The sequence below is a fragment of the Aphelocoma coerulescens genome, chromosome 3 (genome assembly GCF_041296385.1).
Source record: "Aphelocoma coerulescens isolate FSJ_1873_10779 chromosome 3, UR_Acoe_1.0, whole genome shotgun sequence".
Classification (NCBI taxonomy): domain Eukaryota; kingdom Metazoa; phylum Chordata; class Aves; order Passeriformes; family Corvidae; genus Aphelocoma; species Aphelocoma coerulescens.
This window is the reverse complement of record NC_091016.1, coordinates 87,646,862-87,665,753: the sequence shown is the minus strand read 5'-3', so window position 1 is coordinate 87,665,753 and position 18,892 is coordinate 87,646,862. Positions and strand designations below refer to the sequence as shown.

Below are 18,892 nucleotides of genomic sequence, written 5' to 3'. Positions count from 1 at the left end.
TGTCAATGCTATAAAAATCGTAACGCTGTGGCACAGTTTCAGATGACAAAATTACAAAGCCAAATGCACACATGCTAAACGCACGAGATGTCTAACATTGCCAGTGAAGAGAAGGCTGTACTTGTAGGTATATTTGCTAGATGATGCTTGAATGGTTTCTATCAAAAAAGTACAAAAAACTAGAATTCATATTTTTTTTGTTTCTTTAAACATAAAGATACTTAAACCTTTTGTACTTTACTAGGATTTTTTTAATATATATATGCATATAAAAATAAAGTTGGTGCTTATAACCTGTATTATACATACTGTAAATTAAAAAAAAAAAGAATTAGCCTAGTCACTAGGCTATCTGGTTGCAGGATACCACCACTGCAAACTCATTTGCTAACTTGTTACACAAAGGAGGAATTATTTGATCCATTTTTCTGTTTCTAATTTTTGTAAGCTAATAACACAAAATAACATCTTAAATGAACAAATAGTTCTATTCACCCTTACTGTAATTATTTAGAAAGAAGAGCAAATATATCCTAAAAACTTCCCCGCCTGCCAATATTTTACCTTTAATTGATAAAAACATGTGTTTTACGACCTTGGTAGCATAATCAGTTCATGGACGAAATGCAGTTGAGGCAACACATTACGAAAACCCCCAATGATAGCAGATGTAGTACTCATACTTCCAAAATAGCCCTGCCCAAAGCAGCTGACTCACGGTAACATGCCTGCCTGGTGCCTCCCCTCTTCGGGCAGCAGCTGCTCTACCATGTGCTCAGCACAACTCCAGGCAGCAGCACAGACCGGCACTTGTGCGGGCGGCTCCAAGGACAGGGACGAGCTGCTCGCCCCATCGAGGGACGTGACCAGGGAAGTTCGGAGGAGCCAGGTCTGTGGCAGAAGTAGTATGGAACATAACTGGGTGGGATTGAGATGGTGGTGACAGTTTGGGGGTCTTGGAAGTTTAGGGGTCTAGACAGTGGAAAGTGTGTTTAGAGGCCCAAACTGAGAGCCTTGTGCTGAGAGAGGAAAGAAGTGAGAAATACACAGATGAGTATAATTAGTTTACTGGGCAGATGATCACATTCTGGCATGTAATGATTAATCTCATTTTTTTCTGGCTTTGGGATTATTACTGGAAAGCTGTTCTGCCAACCAGAAAACTTCAAATACAAAGCCCGGATTCATTTGCAGACAATTTATGTATTTTTTTCTGTAGTGCCAATACTGTCTTTTAGCTTAAGTAGTTCTCTCTTCCTAGTTTTTAGCTGCAGATTCATCTATAGAAAATAATTATTCATTCTCAGCTTTCATTTTGTGGGCTAAAAAAAGCCATGGTTTCAGATTTGTTTTTATACTCTCTACACCGCTCTTATCCTAGTAACTCTTCTTCATATTAATTTCAGTGCATGTATGTTTCTTTTATATGGCTGACCAGAACAGTAGGTTGAATTCCGGATTCAAACTCAACAAGGGCAGTAATAGTGTCAGTGCTTCTTTATCTTTCCTGGAAATGAACCTTAAGATTTCAGTTTTTCACAACTACATTAGATTTGTGGCTCATACTACCTGAGATTCATCTGCATGCATGCGCTATGGTCCCATGTCATCTTATTAATAGAAATTGTTGTTAGCGCATGACCCTGGATTTTACCCTATTTCTATTCAGTCACAGCAGAATTCTCCCCATGTGATACTCTAATCCTCTTCTTAATGAACAGTTTTTTCTGATAAAGCTTTAACAGGGAATTTTATTATCACTCACTTGACTTAAATACCTTAGGAGCAAATTGTGAGACAACTCATTAATATGCTTGCTCCAACCCTACACCTTTTTTCATTCCTACAGGTTTCTATTCTTTTCACATGTATTCCAAATTATCTTGGAATTCCCATCCTGTCAAGTTCAATTAAAATAGACCAGGTGAAGACTGTTTAATGACTGCCTCTGCCTAACTAAGAAACCAATAGACTGGTACAATCTATTTTGTGAAAACAACATGGTATTTTATTTCACTGACTTCTTCATTATTGCCTAAAAGTTTCAAGGTTTCTTGGAAGCCTCAGTGTTGTTATGGGCAGACAATGTACACAGACAAGAGGCACTCATTAGCTTCCAGAGCTTATTTACTAGGCTCTCATCATGAGTTAACACTGAACCTGGACAGATGTCTTCACTTTCACTTTCCTTGCTTTTTCAGGATTTCAATTATGTCACTACAGGCCAGGACTGCTTAAAAGTTACAGTGGAAAGCTACTCTAGTAAACTTTTTTGCCCATCTGTTAGCCTCAATGCCAAAGATGTTTTCTTTTCATGGGTGCTATTGCTCTTTGGAATCTACTTTTTCATATTTGGTATTTTTAATGTAACTTCAATAAAGTTATTTGAAAGTTTTGTATAAAATTATCTTTTGCATTCAACTTTATAATACCAAACAATATCAAGATTTACAAGGAAACTTCCTCAGATGACACAATTTAGAACAGGAGTGCCACAGTTTTTAGCTGATTTCTGGGTATTATCACTTGCACTTCCTGCCCCCGACATATAATTTTGAAGTGACTTGCATACTGTTAATGGTACGCCTATCACAGTTCGGGAATGATTATATTTATTTTTAGGCTTTGAGAAGTATGAAATGAAAGAAAGAAAAATGACATGCTACTAACTATAAATAGACTGGGGATATATGAGAATTATTCATTAAAGTCCCAAATGATATTATCATCCATGGTGCCTGATCATATTAATTTTTTTCCTATCAGAAGCCTCTCCTAGTAATTTTAGTTTGCATTAACTTAAACACAACAGCAATACCTCATGCACACACATTTTAGCTCTAGAAAAATGTAGTCAAATGTAAGAATTACACAGACTAAGCATTAATGTTTTAATCACAAATATCACGTGGATTTGAAATTCTGTACGTAATTTATCTTAGTTTTTTGTTCTACTATTATCTGATTAAAAATGGGAGCCCAAACACAGCAAAGATCAGGGCAAAACAATTATCTAGACAGGAATTTTTCAACCTAGGTCCATTTTCACCAAATGAGGTACTGCAATACAAGACTGCATATATAGTTTTGCACTATAAGAAGATTCTGAACATCAAGATCATAAAGGAAAAAGTCCTTTAGCAGAAGAAGTAAATTTGAATTAGAAGATTGAATCACTTACTGATAAAAGTAAGTGTGTAATAAAATACGATGCTCCTCTTTACAGAAGCATTATGAAAAATTTAGTGGGATAATTTCTGGACCTGCCCTAAAGCAACTGGAGCAAGAAGTATTTTAGCAGTCTGATCATTATTCCGGCATCTTAACCAACTGACCCGTTCACCTGGTCTGCGATACCTGGTATGATGATCTCAGGGACATCCAGAATGTTGCCAAATGAAGCAGTTTTACGATGGCCTCGTTTAGGCTTGGAATAGGCTGAAAAAATACACATATACAATACACATGCAAAACACTAAAATGGCAAGAGCAAAATTATTAAATTCGTAATACTGCATTGTTCATATACTTGGTTAAACTAGAGTTCATGCAAAAATGTGTCATGCAGAATAAACTGCATTGCCTTCCACTCATGCTTACACAGAGTAAAGCAACTGTTAAAAAGCAAAAAATGCAGAACTAGGCATCATTACAACACGGTGTAATTAGTTATAGTTAGCAACACAAAAGTCAAACACAGAAAGCAGCATGGCAACACAGAAGGGAAAACCAAATGTAATTATCCAAACAGACAACAAATTAAATTATTTCAGTTCACCTGTACATTCAGAAAAAAATCTTGACTGCCTGAACTTAACTAACATTTTCTCTTTAGTGTTGTGTACAAACTATTTTATAAAAAGTCTAACAGTTATGTACTTCTGGTTCTTTAAATCACCTCCTTTCAAAGCAAATCTCATCTATTTCTGAAAAAATGCTTCATTTTATTACATTTGACAATCATTCCTGCCCGTTACTCTTTTGTCTTACTAGTGAAGATTTTTTGTTTTGAAAACTGGATATCACTACCAGCTTTTTCATTTTTGAATCACATTCAAGAAACATTATACGCTTTGAAATAAAATCTACTCATACTTTTTTTGTATTTTACTACTTCTGTAGTTTAAGATAAATAGGTCCTATTTAGAGATAAATCTGAATATGTCTCCCAAAGGTAGAACACTGTAGCATACTCATCTCAGTAAGTAATGGTGATGTGCATTACATGATTTACTCTTATATTTAATCTAGAGGAAGATGGAACAAGAATAAATAATTTTCAACCTGATTTAACAACAGCCCAATTCTCACCCAGCCATGCAATTTTTTTTCAGGTTCACAGCATATTATTTCTGTCACACAGTTAACAAGATTAAAAAAGGAAACCAAAAACCAATATAGTGCTGTTTCATCTCTTTTTGAAAAAGTTACGGTCAGATGTGCTTGACCTCATTTCTCATAGTCCACTACTGAATGAAGTGATTTCTTTAAAAAATACCCAAAGAACCCCAAATTGAAAATAGTATGCTAAATATGTACTTTTATTTCAATAAAAAGAAACCCAACAGTCATAACAAAAAAAAAACCAAAAAAACCAAATAAACCAAAAACCCCTTCGATTTTTCTGAATAGTAATTATTATTTCAAAGAAATGTACTTAAAAAAGAAAAACTAGGAAAATTAAAAACTTGTAAAAAGGAGGGCCAGGTTATCTCTCCTAATGTCAAAAAATTACATGATGAATGTCAGTGACCAAAGTGAGTCCTGACAAATTTTAAAATAAAACCAGCATAGTGTTATTACCAGGTAAGTACACAGCTGCCTTCTGTGTTAAGAAACCTTTAGAGATATTCAGGGTGAGATGTGCTACACAATCATCCAGTCAAAGACTGACAATACAAAAGACAGATTTTGGAATAAGGCTTTAAAATAAAAACATGAAAGTAAAAAGAATTTAGGGCAAGATAAATATTATTTCAGTACCTCAGTATTTAGTAAAACAAGATCCTGGAGTAATCATAACACAATGAAGAACAAAAATGAAATAGCCATGGTGCACAAGAAAGCCAGAATGTTGATGTGCAATTCCTTATTAATTGCAGCTACTCGACTACCCTAATTTTCAGATTGGTAGACAGATACTCAAACAGCTAAATAACCCTGAACTACCCAAAGTAGTTTTGTTTGATTATTTAAATCTGTGGTTATATACCATAACACAAAAAACTTTCACATATGAAACTCAAAATCTGACGTTTACATAGATTAACAAACAGTATCTTTGATGAAGAAAAGAGACAAGGAAGTGTTTGCCAAGTGTACACATTTTTATTAATTCACTATTTTGGGATGAATCAAGATTGCTTTCACCATAAAATCATGTATTTATACTTACAGGTAAACTCTAATTCTCTCAAAGATTTAAGGTTTAGAAATGAGAGTTTATATCTGAAGGAAACCTGGCAAAACACCCGTAGCTTCTCTTTTAACAATGGACAATGCTCTCTTAACCTGGTGAATAAAATCTAATTACGTTTCTTGTTATGAAATCTGTCAAAGTGGATTTTCAAACTTATTTGGGAACATGCTGAACTTTAAACCTACCTCTTCTTTACAAAAATATTATAGACAACCCCGAAGAAAATGTTATATAAATAATTATGCTAGCAGAGATGGAATAACACTATTTCAGATAAAAAGGAGAAAGTTGTGCATTTGGAATAGGACTGATATTTAGAAATCTCATAATGCATTTTTTAGAAAATCTAAAATCTAATTCAACAAAATCTCTAAAAGATTTAAAATACTCAATTAAACTACTCAGTCTTGCTGAGTGTACAACCATAAAGGCATTTCTCCCCCACAATTAATAAAGGACAATCAAGACTACATGAATAACTTAAGTATTTTCATATGGCTACTGTTTTTAACTTCCTGTAAAACTATATATTTTCCTCCCTATTTCTTTCCAATTCCTTGGTCTACTCCCCAAATATCATTAAATTTTACCTGTGATGGAAGCTATTCTTGCTTCTATTTCAGACATGTCAGCACTCATCCTTTTGGCTTCTCCGGCAACAAGGGCTGACGGTGGTCGGGCACGAACATCTGACAAGCTCTCAACACTGCTCCCACGAGATGGGGGCAAACTCAAACGGCCAGGATCACCCTGTTAACAGTCACATTTTGTAAAAAAGAAAATTCTGCAGAAGCCCCTCCATAATATGCAACAGTATGTCTCTATAATGTGCATTTTAAAAGCAACAAGATTTAAAATTTATAGCACAATAAATGGCAATAATTTAACTATTATTGGTATATATGAATGAAATATCTGCAGCTTTGAAAATAATATAACTTTACACAGATAAAAAAAAATCGGTAGAATTAGGCCAATAGGGTCATAAGACAATCTTTTTATTTTTGCATTCTACTTGAAATAAACCAAGGTATTTTCAAAATTCACTTAAATGGTTAATCCTTTCATGTCATACTAATATTTTGGTTATAAATTAAGGCAGCAATTTTCAAACATATTTTTCTAATCTAATAAATCCCTTTAAATAAAATGAACAATTTAACATTTCACTGGAGATCTTATTAGAGCCTTCCAGCTTACCTTTTTGGAATTATACAACGTTTTTCCGTCCCTTTTCATATTCTTCTCCTATTACTAACTGGATCAAATTTTGCACTATTTTGAATAAGGACACTCATGTTTCAGAGAAGATACAACACTTATGTCTACCCATGTCCATTTTGTTACTATAGTACAAAATTGCACACGTTGGCTTACCGGCTGCTTGGCTGTATTTTTGATTTGCTGTGCCAATTTTGACTCTAAACGTTTAATAGTGTCATTGGTAGAAGCTCCTTGGAAATCACTTGGTTCCATGTTAGCGTCACTCTTGTTACTCGTGTTTGTAGAAGTGATGTCCATGAATGAACCTAGAAAACCAGCAACAAGGAAAAGTATTTGAGAGTGTCCATTAAAAATACTGAAGTGCATCTCTTCACAGGAGAGCTCTCAGAAGTCTAACTTGCCTTTAAAGCAACACTTTTGAAAACCTTTAATGAGACAAGTTTCAAGACTGACACAGATCAATTAGTATAAGAAGCAAGAGGAGTGAAAAAAGAGTATGTAACTAAATACTGTGATAACATTCTGAAGTCAAGCTTTACCTCTCTTTGAAATTGTTACGAGTAGGTGTTATATTAACAACACAACAAGAAGCAACGTCATTCACAATTAATGACAAAGACCATCATTAACCACAGAGGAGCACAAATACCTGAAAAGTATCAGCCAATACATATTCACAGTCTGAAGTGATAAATTATGTCTTAAAATCATATGCTGAGAGGTAGAGAAAAACTAGTAATCAGTGAAATGCTACAGCTGCAAAGATTTTGTTAATATAAAGGTCACTAAGCTGCAAAGTAGACAGTAAAGCTTTATCCAAAAAACCAGCAATTTCTTTGGAGATAGAAAATAATTCAACCAGGCAGAGGAAGCTGAAGACACGTAAGATTAAAAACTACTGAAGTGGAAAAAAATGTAGTCTAAACAATGAGGTGGCTAAATGATCTTTTTTTTTATTATTAAAAGGATTTCTCTGAGGGCGAGACTACCTGAAAGTCTAGCCCACATTTTGTTCCATCCACCTTTCTAGTGATCTTTCTTGCACTTATTTTAAATTACTGTATTTACTGCATCTTAACATAAAACAAATGCAAGTTTAAATTGTGGAGACTGCAACTTAAAGCAGGTGCAGCTTTCAAGAATAGCGAGGAATTTTAAATAGAAAACTCCTAAACATTACATATAAGTGAAAGGGTGTCAATTACTAGCAACATTCATGAGGAAAAAATGAAGACATTAAAGCTGGGCATTTGGAGACGGCTTATAATAAAAGCTTTTTCTTCATTACAGGTACACTTCAGCAGAACCATCTGAGAACACTAAATATGATGTGGTATGAGGTATTAACAAAATAAACAGGATCTGCTGATGCTTAAGATTTTGGAAATCTTTTCCATTTTGAGTTCAAAATCAATATAAGAATGTGCTTTATAATCCATCTGCATCATTTCACGTTGCTGTTCTTTTTCTCTAACTTATACAAATGTACCTGTGCTAGTGGCAGAGTTGCTTTGGCCTTCATCTGAATACTGGCAAGGATACTGCAGAGGTTCATCAGCTCCTGGAAAGTACTGTGAAAAAACAGTAATTATTTGATAAAAAAGTAACTAAAAATTGTTTTAAAATTATTTAAATACTACCTCCTAATTTATAAGTGCAAATTATATATTACATTTATAAAAATTTATTTATAAGATAAATGAATGCAATTATTTTTAGTAATACATTAAATACACCTATGACTATTTGTTCATTTTCTCAAATCCGTTATGAGTTATTATACCCCTCCAAAGAGGGTACATATATATATATATATGAAAGACAAATTATTTCCCTTCTCTATAGTTTGATAATTTTTGTCAGCAGGAGAGAGGCAAAAGAAAACACGCAAGCCCACCTTTGGAGTGGGATGAAAGGCACACCTTTTGTAAATAAATTTCCCATCTTAATAGTTTAAGAAATGATTAAAATAAAAGAAATTTTTATACCCGCATCAAGTGTGTCATTATTTTAACAATTTCCTCCATGGATGGTCGTTGTGAGGGATCCTTGGACCAACAACGGGTCATTAAACTCTCAATTGGCTTAGGTAAATTTTTTATCAGTGGTGGCCGAGTACCTGTAATTGAAAAACACCTTTAAATTTTTTAAACAGACTATAAAACAACTGAGAGTTTCTGATCTCTCTCCAGTATTTTGCTAAATAAATAAAGGAAAACACAGAGTTAATTGTAATCTGAAGGAACTAGCCTGTACTTAATTTTCTCTCTTACACACAAAAATTGACAAAAGAAGTTCCTCTGCACTACATAGCAGCAGTAGAAAAAAAAATTACACTTTTCCTTCAGTACAGGTTTGAATCCATTCACTGACTGACCAAATACAGCATATTACAATGGCTAAAGAAATGTTACTTCTTTCTGAAGAATAAAGTTCTAGGCCAAACTAGGAAGCAAGTAATAACAGTCTTTGGCTCCTAATGCTGTATCCACAAAAAAAAAAAAAAAAAAAAAAAAAACCAAAAAAAAACCAAAAAAAACCCCAAAAGACTCAAAGTATTTTTGAAAGCCGATTTTGCTCCTAAGAATGTCCTGAAAAATTATTAGGCACTGGAACTACCAACTACCAATTTTTTTGACTTTTTCATGGCCTATACTCATTTTTAGTAACATTTTACTTTAACTATTGTGTAACTATTCAGCTGGTTTTTGGTTCAAGTTCCTCCTCTTACTACAATTTCAATGGGAACAATTAATGGACAACCAGTTGTGTTTGACATATGAGACACACTGACGGTTTGCAAAGAAAGCAGTAAGTATTTAAGAATATAACAGAACAAGTAAGACATGAACTAAGAATGCCACAATAGTTTTAAGTGAGATGAAGTACACTAACACTTCCTTCTTAAGAAGGAAAAAGAAAATGGAAAAAGATAAAAAAGGTAAATTTTTAAAGCAAAAGTAGGTACAGATAGGGAATTTTCAAGGATAGTCCCACACCTTACTGAGGCTTCTTGGTTTACTATTAGATTAACACACTTAGTTTTACAGTTAATGCTTTTATGCAAGGCACTTATCACTCCTAATCTCAATGTCCAGCATCCTTGAAAAACTGGAGAATCTCTTTCTTCATTCAAAAATGCCATTTGCTAACATCTCTCTTTGTGCATTACTATGACTATAATATTCATTGATTCTATCATTGTCTGCCCCACTCTCTTCTTTGAATAGGATATGCCTGTGCTCACCTTAAGCTTCTATAATTTACTACTGAAGCAACGACATTCAGGCATAGTACCAGCCTTCACTGCTTGTTTGTTAATTTTTTCTTCCAAAAAGTTTGCACTTGTTTTGATGTTGTCTATCACAAATGGCAGAAACTCTTTGCAGACATTCACGGAACTACTTCACTATCATTACTTTAGTACTCAAAAACTCTGTTTTGCCATGGTACCCAAAAACACAGCAGTAAAAAGTTACACCTCTAGCATGAAGATACTACAGTCTACTCTACTACCCTGACCAACGTTACACCACTGCTTTAAAGAAAGCAGTCCATTTGAACACAACCACTGCGCCCTGTTCATAGTCTAAGTGCCTGAAAATCTGTTTTGTATAGTACCTAGCACAGTAGGGTGCTGTTCCATGAGTGCAGGTACCTAGGTATAGAGGCAAAACCATTCAAACAGCAGAATAAAAAAAATAACCCCCAAAACACCACAGATGAAAAACAAAGTAACATTTTTAAAGCCTAATAGTCCCAGACGAGATTTAATAGTTTCTAACATTTCTAACCACAGGTTAAGTTACTTAAAGTTACACATTTCTTGTAGATGTCCAATAAAAAAAAAAAAAAGAAAGACAATGTAGCTAATAGAATCATCATTCAACCAGGTAAGACGTTTTTCTCAGATCACATCTAAAATGGAATGTTGTAGTAATGAGGACATTGCTCTTTATTCTTCTTTGTTCATACACCACTTGAACGTAGCAAGCACTGTAGCAGCCAAGTAACTCAAACCCCACACTGACACAAAAGTGGTAGTGTCTAACTATTTAGTCTTTGTGACAAAAATGCATATTTAATGAAGCATAAAATGGAAACACTAGTAATTTAAACCTGTACAGTTAAGAGTGTTTAGCAAATTCATAAGTCATATACACAACTTCAAATGCAATAAAGTATCTTCAACTCACCATTGTGAACTGCCCACATTATTCGGAAAGCTGGACCACCAATCTCATCAAAAGGTTTCCTACGGGTGATTACCTCCCAGAGAATAATACCCCAACTGAAAACGTCACATTTTTCACTGTAATTGCTACCTGGAAGAAAGCCATCAATATAATTTGACTCTTTTCTATGTAATACATTAAAAAGAAATACAGTTTGAGCAGATCATAGAATCAGGTTGGAAAAGAGCTCCAAGATCATTGAACCCAAATTTTCACTGAACACCACGATGTCAACTAAACCACAGCATTAAGGGCCATGCTGAGTCATTTCTTTAATGCTTCCAGGGATGGTGCCTCCACCACTCCCCTGGGCAGCTTGCTCCAATAAACACATAGTTTTACATACTTACTTTCACTTCACATTTATTTTGCTGAGAAAAACCAGTTTTCTAAAGCTGGCTGATTCATGCTAACTTAAGCCTGAAATCACTTGACAGTATGACTGTTAAGAATGCCCCTCTCTGGGAATCAATCCTTGGAGTCATCTTGAAATGATAAAATGCATCAGTTTCCTTATATAAGATAAACCGCAATTCATTAGGTTTAAAAAATCTCTTGTATTCAGGGTTTAATTGATTATGTTTCTTTCCTCTAAATATTCTTCAATTCACTTCTTCCAGCCTTAGTCACAATATGCCAGCCAATAACATCTGTCATATCCAATACTTTTTATTAATTACAGGTCTTCAGAAGAATTACTAAGTTACCATATGAACAAATCAGGAGAGTCCTCAATTCCTCACCAGCTTACTTCCTCCTGTTCCTGGTTTATTATTCTTATTCTTTTTATAATGTCATTACTTAACTAAAATTCTTTGACTGTAAGTTCAGTATTTCTAAGACTCCTAAGGTGCTGAAGACAGGTAGACGACATAGAATAATAAATAAAAATGTTCAGAGGCTACAAAGAAAGAATGCTTTGTAACCATAACTCACGCAAACACTAATAAGAAATGTGAATGGCTAATGACATGAGAATAAATGTGCAAATATAAATTATAGCAGATTTGTTCATCTATCTTCAAACAAGAATTAAAATTGGCATATAGTGGCCAAGAGATTTTTTTGTTTATACCTAATCAGAAGGCATTATTCAGACAAATCATTTCAGTAACAATGGAATTAAAGAAGTCTAGTTTCATGTGAATACCCAGCATATAGCACCAGTTGCAATAGGCTCCACTACCTGTGAGCCAACTTCCTCTGCACCCATAACACTGACAAACTGCGAGGCAAACAGCCTGTTCTGTGGCCAGTTCTTGCAGTTCAGCCAGTTTGCAAGACAAACAAGAAACAGGCTGCAGCATGAACCACAAGCCTTCTTTAAGTGAAGGCATTAATTTGGACTTTAAAAAACTCTCCAAGAATGTGGACCTCTGAAAATCTTTTCACGTGTATCGAAGTAGCTGAATGTAGCTAATGAGTTCAAAATGCACAAAGAAGAAAAACAAAGATTTATCAGTTGGCTTATTTTCAAAGGTGCTGGGGAAAAAAAGTCATGTAAGCAATGGCAGATCACAAAGGGAAGCAAAACAGTCTCTATGCAATCACAGCACTTCTGTAACACACAGCCTATGAAACTAAAGGAGTGCTGTTCACCTGTTTGAGCAGTGAAATCCTGTTTTGTGGCTGAGAAGTCTTGGACTAATTCTGAAAAGCGAGACTCCAAAAGAAGTGAGTGAGTATTCTGCATTGTTTCCTTATGTGAGAGACTAAGATTGCACAGACAATAATCCCTCAATATATCCAATTTTCCCACAGCAATTTTAAAATACTTTCTTCGAATGGGAGTTCTGATATCACAATTGCTCTCTTTCACTTCATCCTGATCTATATCGTATTATTTTCATTTAGATTACTTGACCTGTACAAGGCTTTAGGTGCCCAAATGTTTAAAATGGGGGGAAAATCTTAATATTACGGCAAGTACTCCACTAAGCACCATCTTCTGCAACAGATACTTCTCATGTCTTTATTGTTCTCATCTGGAAACCTTAGTACTAGAACAGCACCAAATTAATATTAGCCTTTATTCCATTGTTGAATCCTGATGCAGTAACATAAGCAAAGAAATTTTTAACGATTTTGACATTTGAAGTGGTTATTTTAGTAGTTTAATGACTGTTTCAAGGGTAATTTGATATGCTGCATCATAGAAGATGCATCATAATAGATTCTTTCCTTTCCTTGATACTTGTGTTTATATAACGATTTGTCTATTTATCAGTAAATGCTTTCAGTTAAAAGTACGTAAAAACAATTGTAAACTAAAGGCTTTTTGCTGCTATCCAACAATACAACTGCAATACAAGATTTCTTTGTTCTGCCTTGCTGGATTCATACACCAGAGGCACTAGGATATGAACTGTAAATCCCTACTACAATACACTTATTTACATCTGTTTTAGATTAAGATTTTTCACCAAATGAATCTAGCTTTAACACTGATTGTTCAATTGCTTATTTCTAAAAGAAAAAAAAATCTCCTATTTATACAATTTAATATAATAACAAACAAATGTTAGGAAAGAAGCAGCCCTGGTTAAAAAATAGAGGAAGTGCCTGAATATAAAATGACATAATGGAAAAATTTCAGGCATCAGAGTGAAACAAATAACCCTTGGGTGGGTACTCTAAGCAATATGTGGAAGAAAATGGTACCTTCAGAACAAAAGTTCCAAAGGTGATGTTTGGGAGGAATCCTAAAACTGTATATGGACAGCCTCTGGAACAAGGACAGTAGAAGAAAAGAGGCCACTTGGATCCAGAATCTGGGAAACCACTGCTGCACATACACACTTACCAAATATATCAAATCAAGGACACCTGCTTCCTAAAGCAGTAGGATGACTTTTCCAGACCATTGCTAAATTGCATTGATAATTAAGGTACTGACTGGTTAAAAGGTGTTTAATCTGCAATTTAATATCTACTGGATTATTTCTCTGATAATCATGCAGCAATTATAGCTATCTAATTATCAAGTGTCATCAATCTTTCCCAATTACACTCCAAGAAATAGCTTGTTTTCTTACTTAACCAAATTAACTGGTATTAACAAGTTCCTCAGTATGTAGGAAAGAGGAAGTACATCGAATCTTTAGATTACACAAAAAGCAGATGAAGATGGGAGTTACAAGAAAGTGGGGGATCAAAAAAGAAGGCAATTATGTTCAATTTAGAGACACTAACAGGTAAATTCTAAAGTTAAAAGCTGATCAGAGTAGGGAGTGAAAGTAATGACAGTGTATTTAAATGTCACAAGAGTTTGAAATGATTTAAGAATCTTAGAAACAGCAAAACTGTGGGGAAAGAGCCCTCTGGCTGTATTTTACTTACAAAATAAGGAACTGCAGCTGTCTAAAGGTACTCCTTATGTAAATCTCAGCAATGACAAATAAAGGTACACATAATTAAATGTCTAATATTAACATGAGAGAGTTGGTTCAGTGCTGCTCTTCAAACCTCTGCACAATTATTTGACAATATACACTTGTACAGATTAAAAAAAAAATGTTAAGACTTCTGCCAAATCTCTTTCATTTTTTACCTCAAACTTTAGTAAACTTTATTTTAAAGACTACATGATGCTCTTATTCTTACATCACATTAACTCACAGTTGCATTCCTAAAAAGAAAATGTAATATTGATACTGAATTTTTATTACCTTCAAAAACTTCAGGTGCCATCCAAGCAGCACTTCCTTTGTTGTTGGTCATGTGTGTTTGAATATCACAGGCTGTACCAAAGTCACAGATTTTTAGAACTGTCCCCCCAGCTACTAAGAGCAAACTGTCAAAGAAAAAAAAGGGTATTAATATTGTAGAATAAAATAGTCTGATAACAAACCACTGATTTTTTTCATCCCAACAACTATCATTCTAATATAGATGAATATCTTAAGGCCTTGTATCTCAGTGCTTTGTTTTATAATCTGGGAAATACGTATGGTCCTTTGTGCCTAATGTGAACATATTACATATTTTAAAGTAATCCAATGTATGTTGTAATTTACTGATATTTCTACGTTAGATTTTAAATAAATATCTTTAGCCATGGTAAACCACTAAGCGTATATTGAGAAAATTAGTCTTTCAGATGCCAGGGGCTGAAAACGAACAAGTGCTGTAACAATTTTATCAAAAGAAGAACAATCAAGACTCCCACTAATGTCAGTCAATGTATCTATTTATTTAAATGGAAGCACTCGAAGTTACATGTGAACATCTCTCTAAATCAAAACTGGGGAATACAAGAAAGAACTAAAGATTTAAATTGTGGCTTCATGTTATAATTTTACCTGGTAATAACTGCAGGTTACCACCAAAAAGGGATGATTCTGCTGATCCTCAAATATCTCTTTCTATCTAATCTGTGGAGCCAGATCTGAAGCTGTAAAATGAGTTGGATAACAAACTGACTGGGTAGAAAACTATTAAATTTTGTTTTGGTGGAAAGTGATGGGAGCTTCTGGCAGGGGTGGCAGAACAGGCAAAAGGAGGGGATAAAGGAGGACAGTCACGTGGCGAAAGAGCTCTAATGCAACAGATTAAATATGACATTAGAACCAATCAACCCCCCCACAATGTTCTCTTATTGAACACCACAGCAATTCAAAAACTGGAAGATTTTAAATGTCTCTGATTAGAAGCCCTATTCCTAATAAAATCCTCTTCCATGATGCAGGGCAGGAGAAGGGTATTTTTCCAGTTTAACAGAAAGTAACTGAATACAGTTCATTTTCTGTATCATATACTGTCATTCTGTAACTGAAGTTTCAAATGCACAGCTTTCATTTGGAATGTAGCACATCCAAAAGTTAGTACCAATTAAAGGTATTTCTTTTAAATGCAATAAAATTATTAAAAATGATCTTAAAGTCCAACTGTAAGAAAATATGAAAAATGAACCATAAACCTACTTTGGTGGTTTCAGGTCTCTGTGAATTAGAGCCTTTGGCTTCATACTGTGGAGATATGCCACTCCTTGGGAACACTGTAAACACCAACTCATGGCATGTGCAGCAGTATAATGAGGCAGAGGTTCAGCACCATGCAGCACTGCAAAACAAAGGCACAAACTAAAAAGAACTTTATTGCATATTACAACAGATACAATGTAGTTAACAAAATACCAGTCAGAAAGCTCTGTGGAATCTAAGTAATTACCAACACCTCATTACTGCAACTAAAAATATCCTTCTACAGACTGTTAAAATAACAGAAATGTCAAAATATTTTCCATTTTTTTAGTATACTTTCCATAAACTTTTGTGTTAAATTTCAATATGAAAGGTGTTGTTTGCTCTCAGCTATCCCTGGTAAAGTCTGTGTTAAACAAATGCTCAAGGAATTTACAAATTAAGGAAGAATGTTTTCAGATGTTCCACTGGAAAACCTTAAATTACTTGTATAAAATAATAATAAACTGGTATCAAGAACAAACCAATGGACTGAAAAGAGATTTTAAAAAGTACACTCCTTTCTCCTTACAATTATTTTAAGAATTTCAAAGAACCACATAATCGTTGGAAGAGACTGCAGGAAGTCTACCAAGCAGGTCAAGCAGGCCACCTCCAGCTGGCTGCCCTGGGCTGTGTTCAGGCGGCTTCTGAATAGCTCCAAGAATGGAGACATATTTATGAAACAACCTGTAGTTTAGACTATGTTTGCCCTAGTACTGGCACTTTAACTCCAGGAAGTTGAAATGATACTCACCATTGTACAGAGAACCTCCTTCAGCATACTCCATAACAAGACACACCTTTGGGGGGAAGGGGACAAAAAATAGGTGCATTTTCAATGCAGAGGCAGAAAACAGCTGAAAGGGAAGACCCTTGAGAGCAACTGCAATGCCTCCATACCTAAGCTAATGGAAAATAGTCAGTTTGAAATGTATGTATTTACATGTAAGAGAAATTAGTTTTACACTTAGTTCTCACTTTAAGTTAGAAAATAAAAGAATGACCTCCCTCCTCTTCCTCAGTCTTAAAAAGCAAATACTGTCTTCAAACTACAGTTCACCGTCCTTTACTTTTTTCCTTTAGTGGCTTACAAAAAAAATTCATTAAATACCATGTCAAAAGAATTTCACCAGTACTAAAAAAGAAAAGGGATGCAGCATTATTTTAAGCAATTAAGCCCATACAAGAATTAGCTAAGGATACATCTGTCCTGTCACAGTACTCTCTTTTCTGCTTAGAGAATTTGTGGGACTGTTTGCAGCTGTGGCAGAAAGCAAGCAAATCCTGAAAACTGCATGTAAGAAAATAGGAACTGATTTACAAGCTATAATCATGTGTTGCTAATGCATTTACTTTTTGTATTGCTGATTTGCAATTAATAGGACTGTAGATATGAATGTAAATACATATGTAATATACCAAATGCCAATTTGACAAACTCAAGTATAACTGGTGTTTAGAAATAGCTTTGGGGTGTTCTTAAAATAATTTATTTTTCATAGCAGAAGAAAGAAAAAACAAATACCTGAATATATCAACCAACCTATGTATCTGTATATTTCCTTATTATGGCTAAAACATAAAAAAATATATAATATATACATTTTTAATATAAAATACATGTTCTGTTCATTGATGCTTGCATAGGTTAAGCTAGTTACCTTTTGTCATACTGACATAAGCTATAACTTACTGGGTTTAGACAGGCTCCATATAACTTGACAATATTGGGATGGTTTACTCGTGACAGTTGTCGAAGCTGCAACACAAATCACACAGTTTCAAACCATGGGAAGAAAAGGCTAATGCATTATTTTCATAGCTATAAATAATACACCACACAACAGCAAGTACAATTTTCTATATCTGCATAATCCCAGATGGTGATTTTAGGAATTACAAGACTAATGTCCCTCTCTGCATTTTATTATATGTAATCAGGTTTGTGTCAAACTGGAACTGTGTTTTAAAAGAAAGTTTGAAGAAATTACATTTAAAGAAAGTATTTTTTCCAGACTGTAGTAAAGTCCCTCAAATCACAAGCACTGTGCAACTATGACCTCTACAGATTTGGTGCTCTTCCTAGAGCCTTCAGTTTTGGACTATATAAAAATTGTCTGATTAAATAAAAAAAAAAAATAGGATCATACTGGCTGTTTGCACTGGCTGTTTTAGAAGATACATGTCCTAAAATCCCCAAGCCCACAACCCTATAAAATAATTTAATATTAGAATGACATAGTTCCAATAACCTATTACTGTTTGTACTGACAATTGCACTATTTTGCATTGGGTTTTTCTAACAGTACAGAGTAGAAGCAAGCAGAAAAGGAATATTTTTCTCTTTACACAGACTTCTGAAGTAGTTTATGCTGTCTATGGAGCAAACACTATTTTTTCTATACACTTCAGAAGATCTAAAAAATCAGAATGAAATATTTCAACTGATGCTTGCACTGTGCAGGGTTTCCTGAATAGCAGTAATTACTGAAGCATTTCTGGGATTACCTACTCAGATCTCTTTTGAACACAAAAATCCCAAGAGATCAATCAGATCTACTCAGTGTTAAACTAGACTCAGATTATTAACCTTAAAAACTTCCCATGGTAATGAACAACATGTAAATATTTACAGAGGCCTATTACATACATGCTGTTTTCAGCCCTTTAGTGTTTTACATTTCACTAGAGTTAGTTCTAAATTTAAGTTTTGTTTTGAACATATTTTGTATATCTTGAACATCCTCAATTATAACTGAATAAATACTAAGCACCATGTCACAATATATGTCATTTAAATTAAACATTTGATTCTAGAAAATATTATGTATCTTGGGAAGTTTATCAGTGTATCTGAACTACCCAAGACATTTTTGAAGAAGTAGACATTGAATGAAAACAGTGATTGCCTTTAAGGTAGCAATGTACTTATATACAAGAAAAAAAATAATCAAGTTATTAGAACTGCTGAAAAAACTCAGAAACAGTTTCAAATATCAACCTGTTTGTACTGGAGAACCTATGCTGTAGTTCCTGGAAGTGTTAATCAG

The 18,892-nt window shown here is 34.2% G+C and overlaps 1 protein-coding gene across 7 annotated transcripts in view; it reads right to left on the bottom strand.

Moving 5' to 3' along the window:
- MAP3K7 (mitogen-activated protein kinase kinase kinase 7) overlaps positions 1-18,892 on the bottom strand; it is a 44,908-nt gene that overhangs the window by 14,954 nt on the left and 11,062 nt on the right. For 4 of the 7 annotated variants that reach the window (XM_069011141.1, XM_069011135.1, XM_069011136.1 and 1 more), the window contains 10 exons: positions 17,536-17,601; positions 16,597-16,642; positions 15,801-15,939; positions 14,547-14,671; positions 10,840-10,968; positions 8,632-8,762; positions 8,133-8,214; positions 6,797-6,948; positions 6,010-6,169; positions 3,358-3,438 (listed from right to left, as the gene is read on the bottom strand). In XM_069011141.1, the coding sequence (XP_068867242.1) occupies positions 3,358-3,438; positions 6,010-6,169; positions 6,797-6,948; positions 8,133-8,214; positions 8,632-8,762; positions 10,840-10,968; positions 14,547-14,671; positions 15,801-15,939; positions 16,597-16,642; positions 17,536-17,601 (1,111 nt within the window). Of the gene's footprint in view, positions 1-3,357; positions 3,439-6,009; positions 6,170-6,796; positions 6,949-8,132; positions 8,215-8,631; positions 8,763-10,839; positions 10,969-14,546; positions 14,672-15,179; positions 15,266-15,800; positions 15,940-16,596; positions 16,643-17,535; positions 17,602-18,892 lie in introns of those variants that run through there. The other 3 variants (XM_069011138.1, XM_069011139.1, XM_069011140.1) reach the window with 2 other exon arrangements.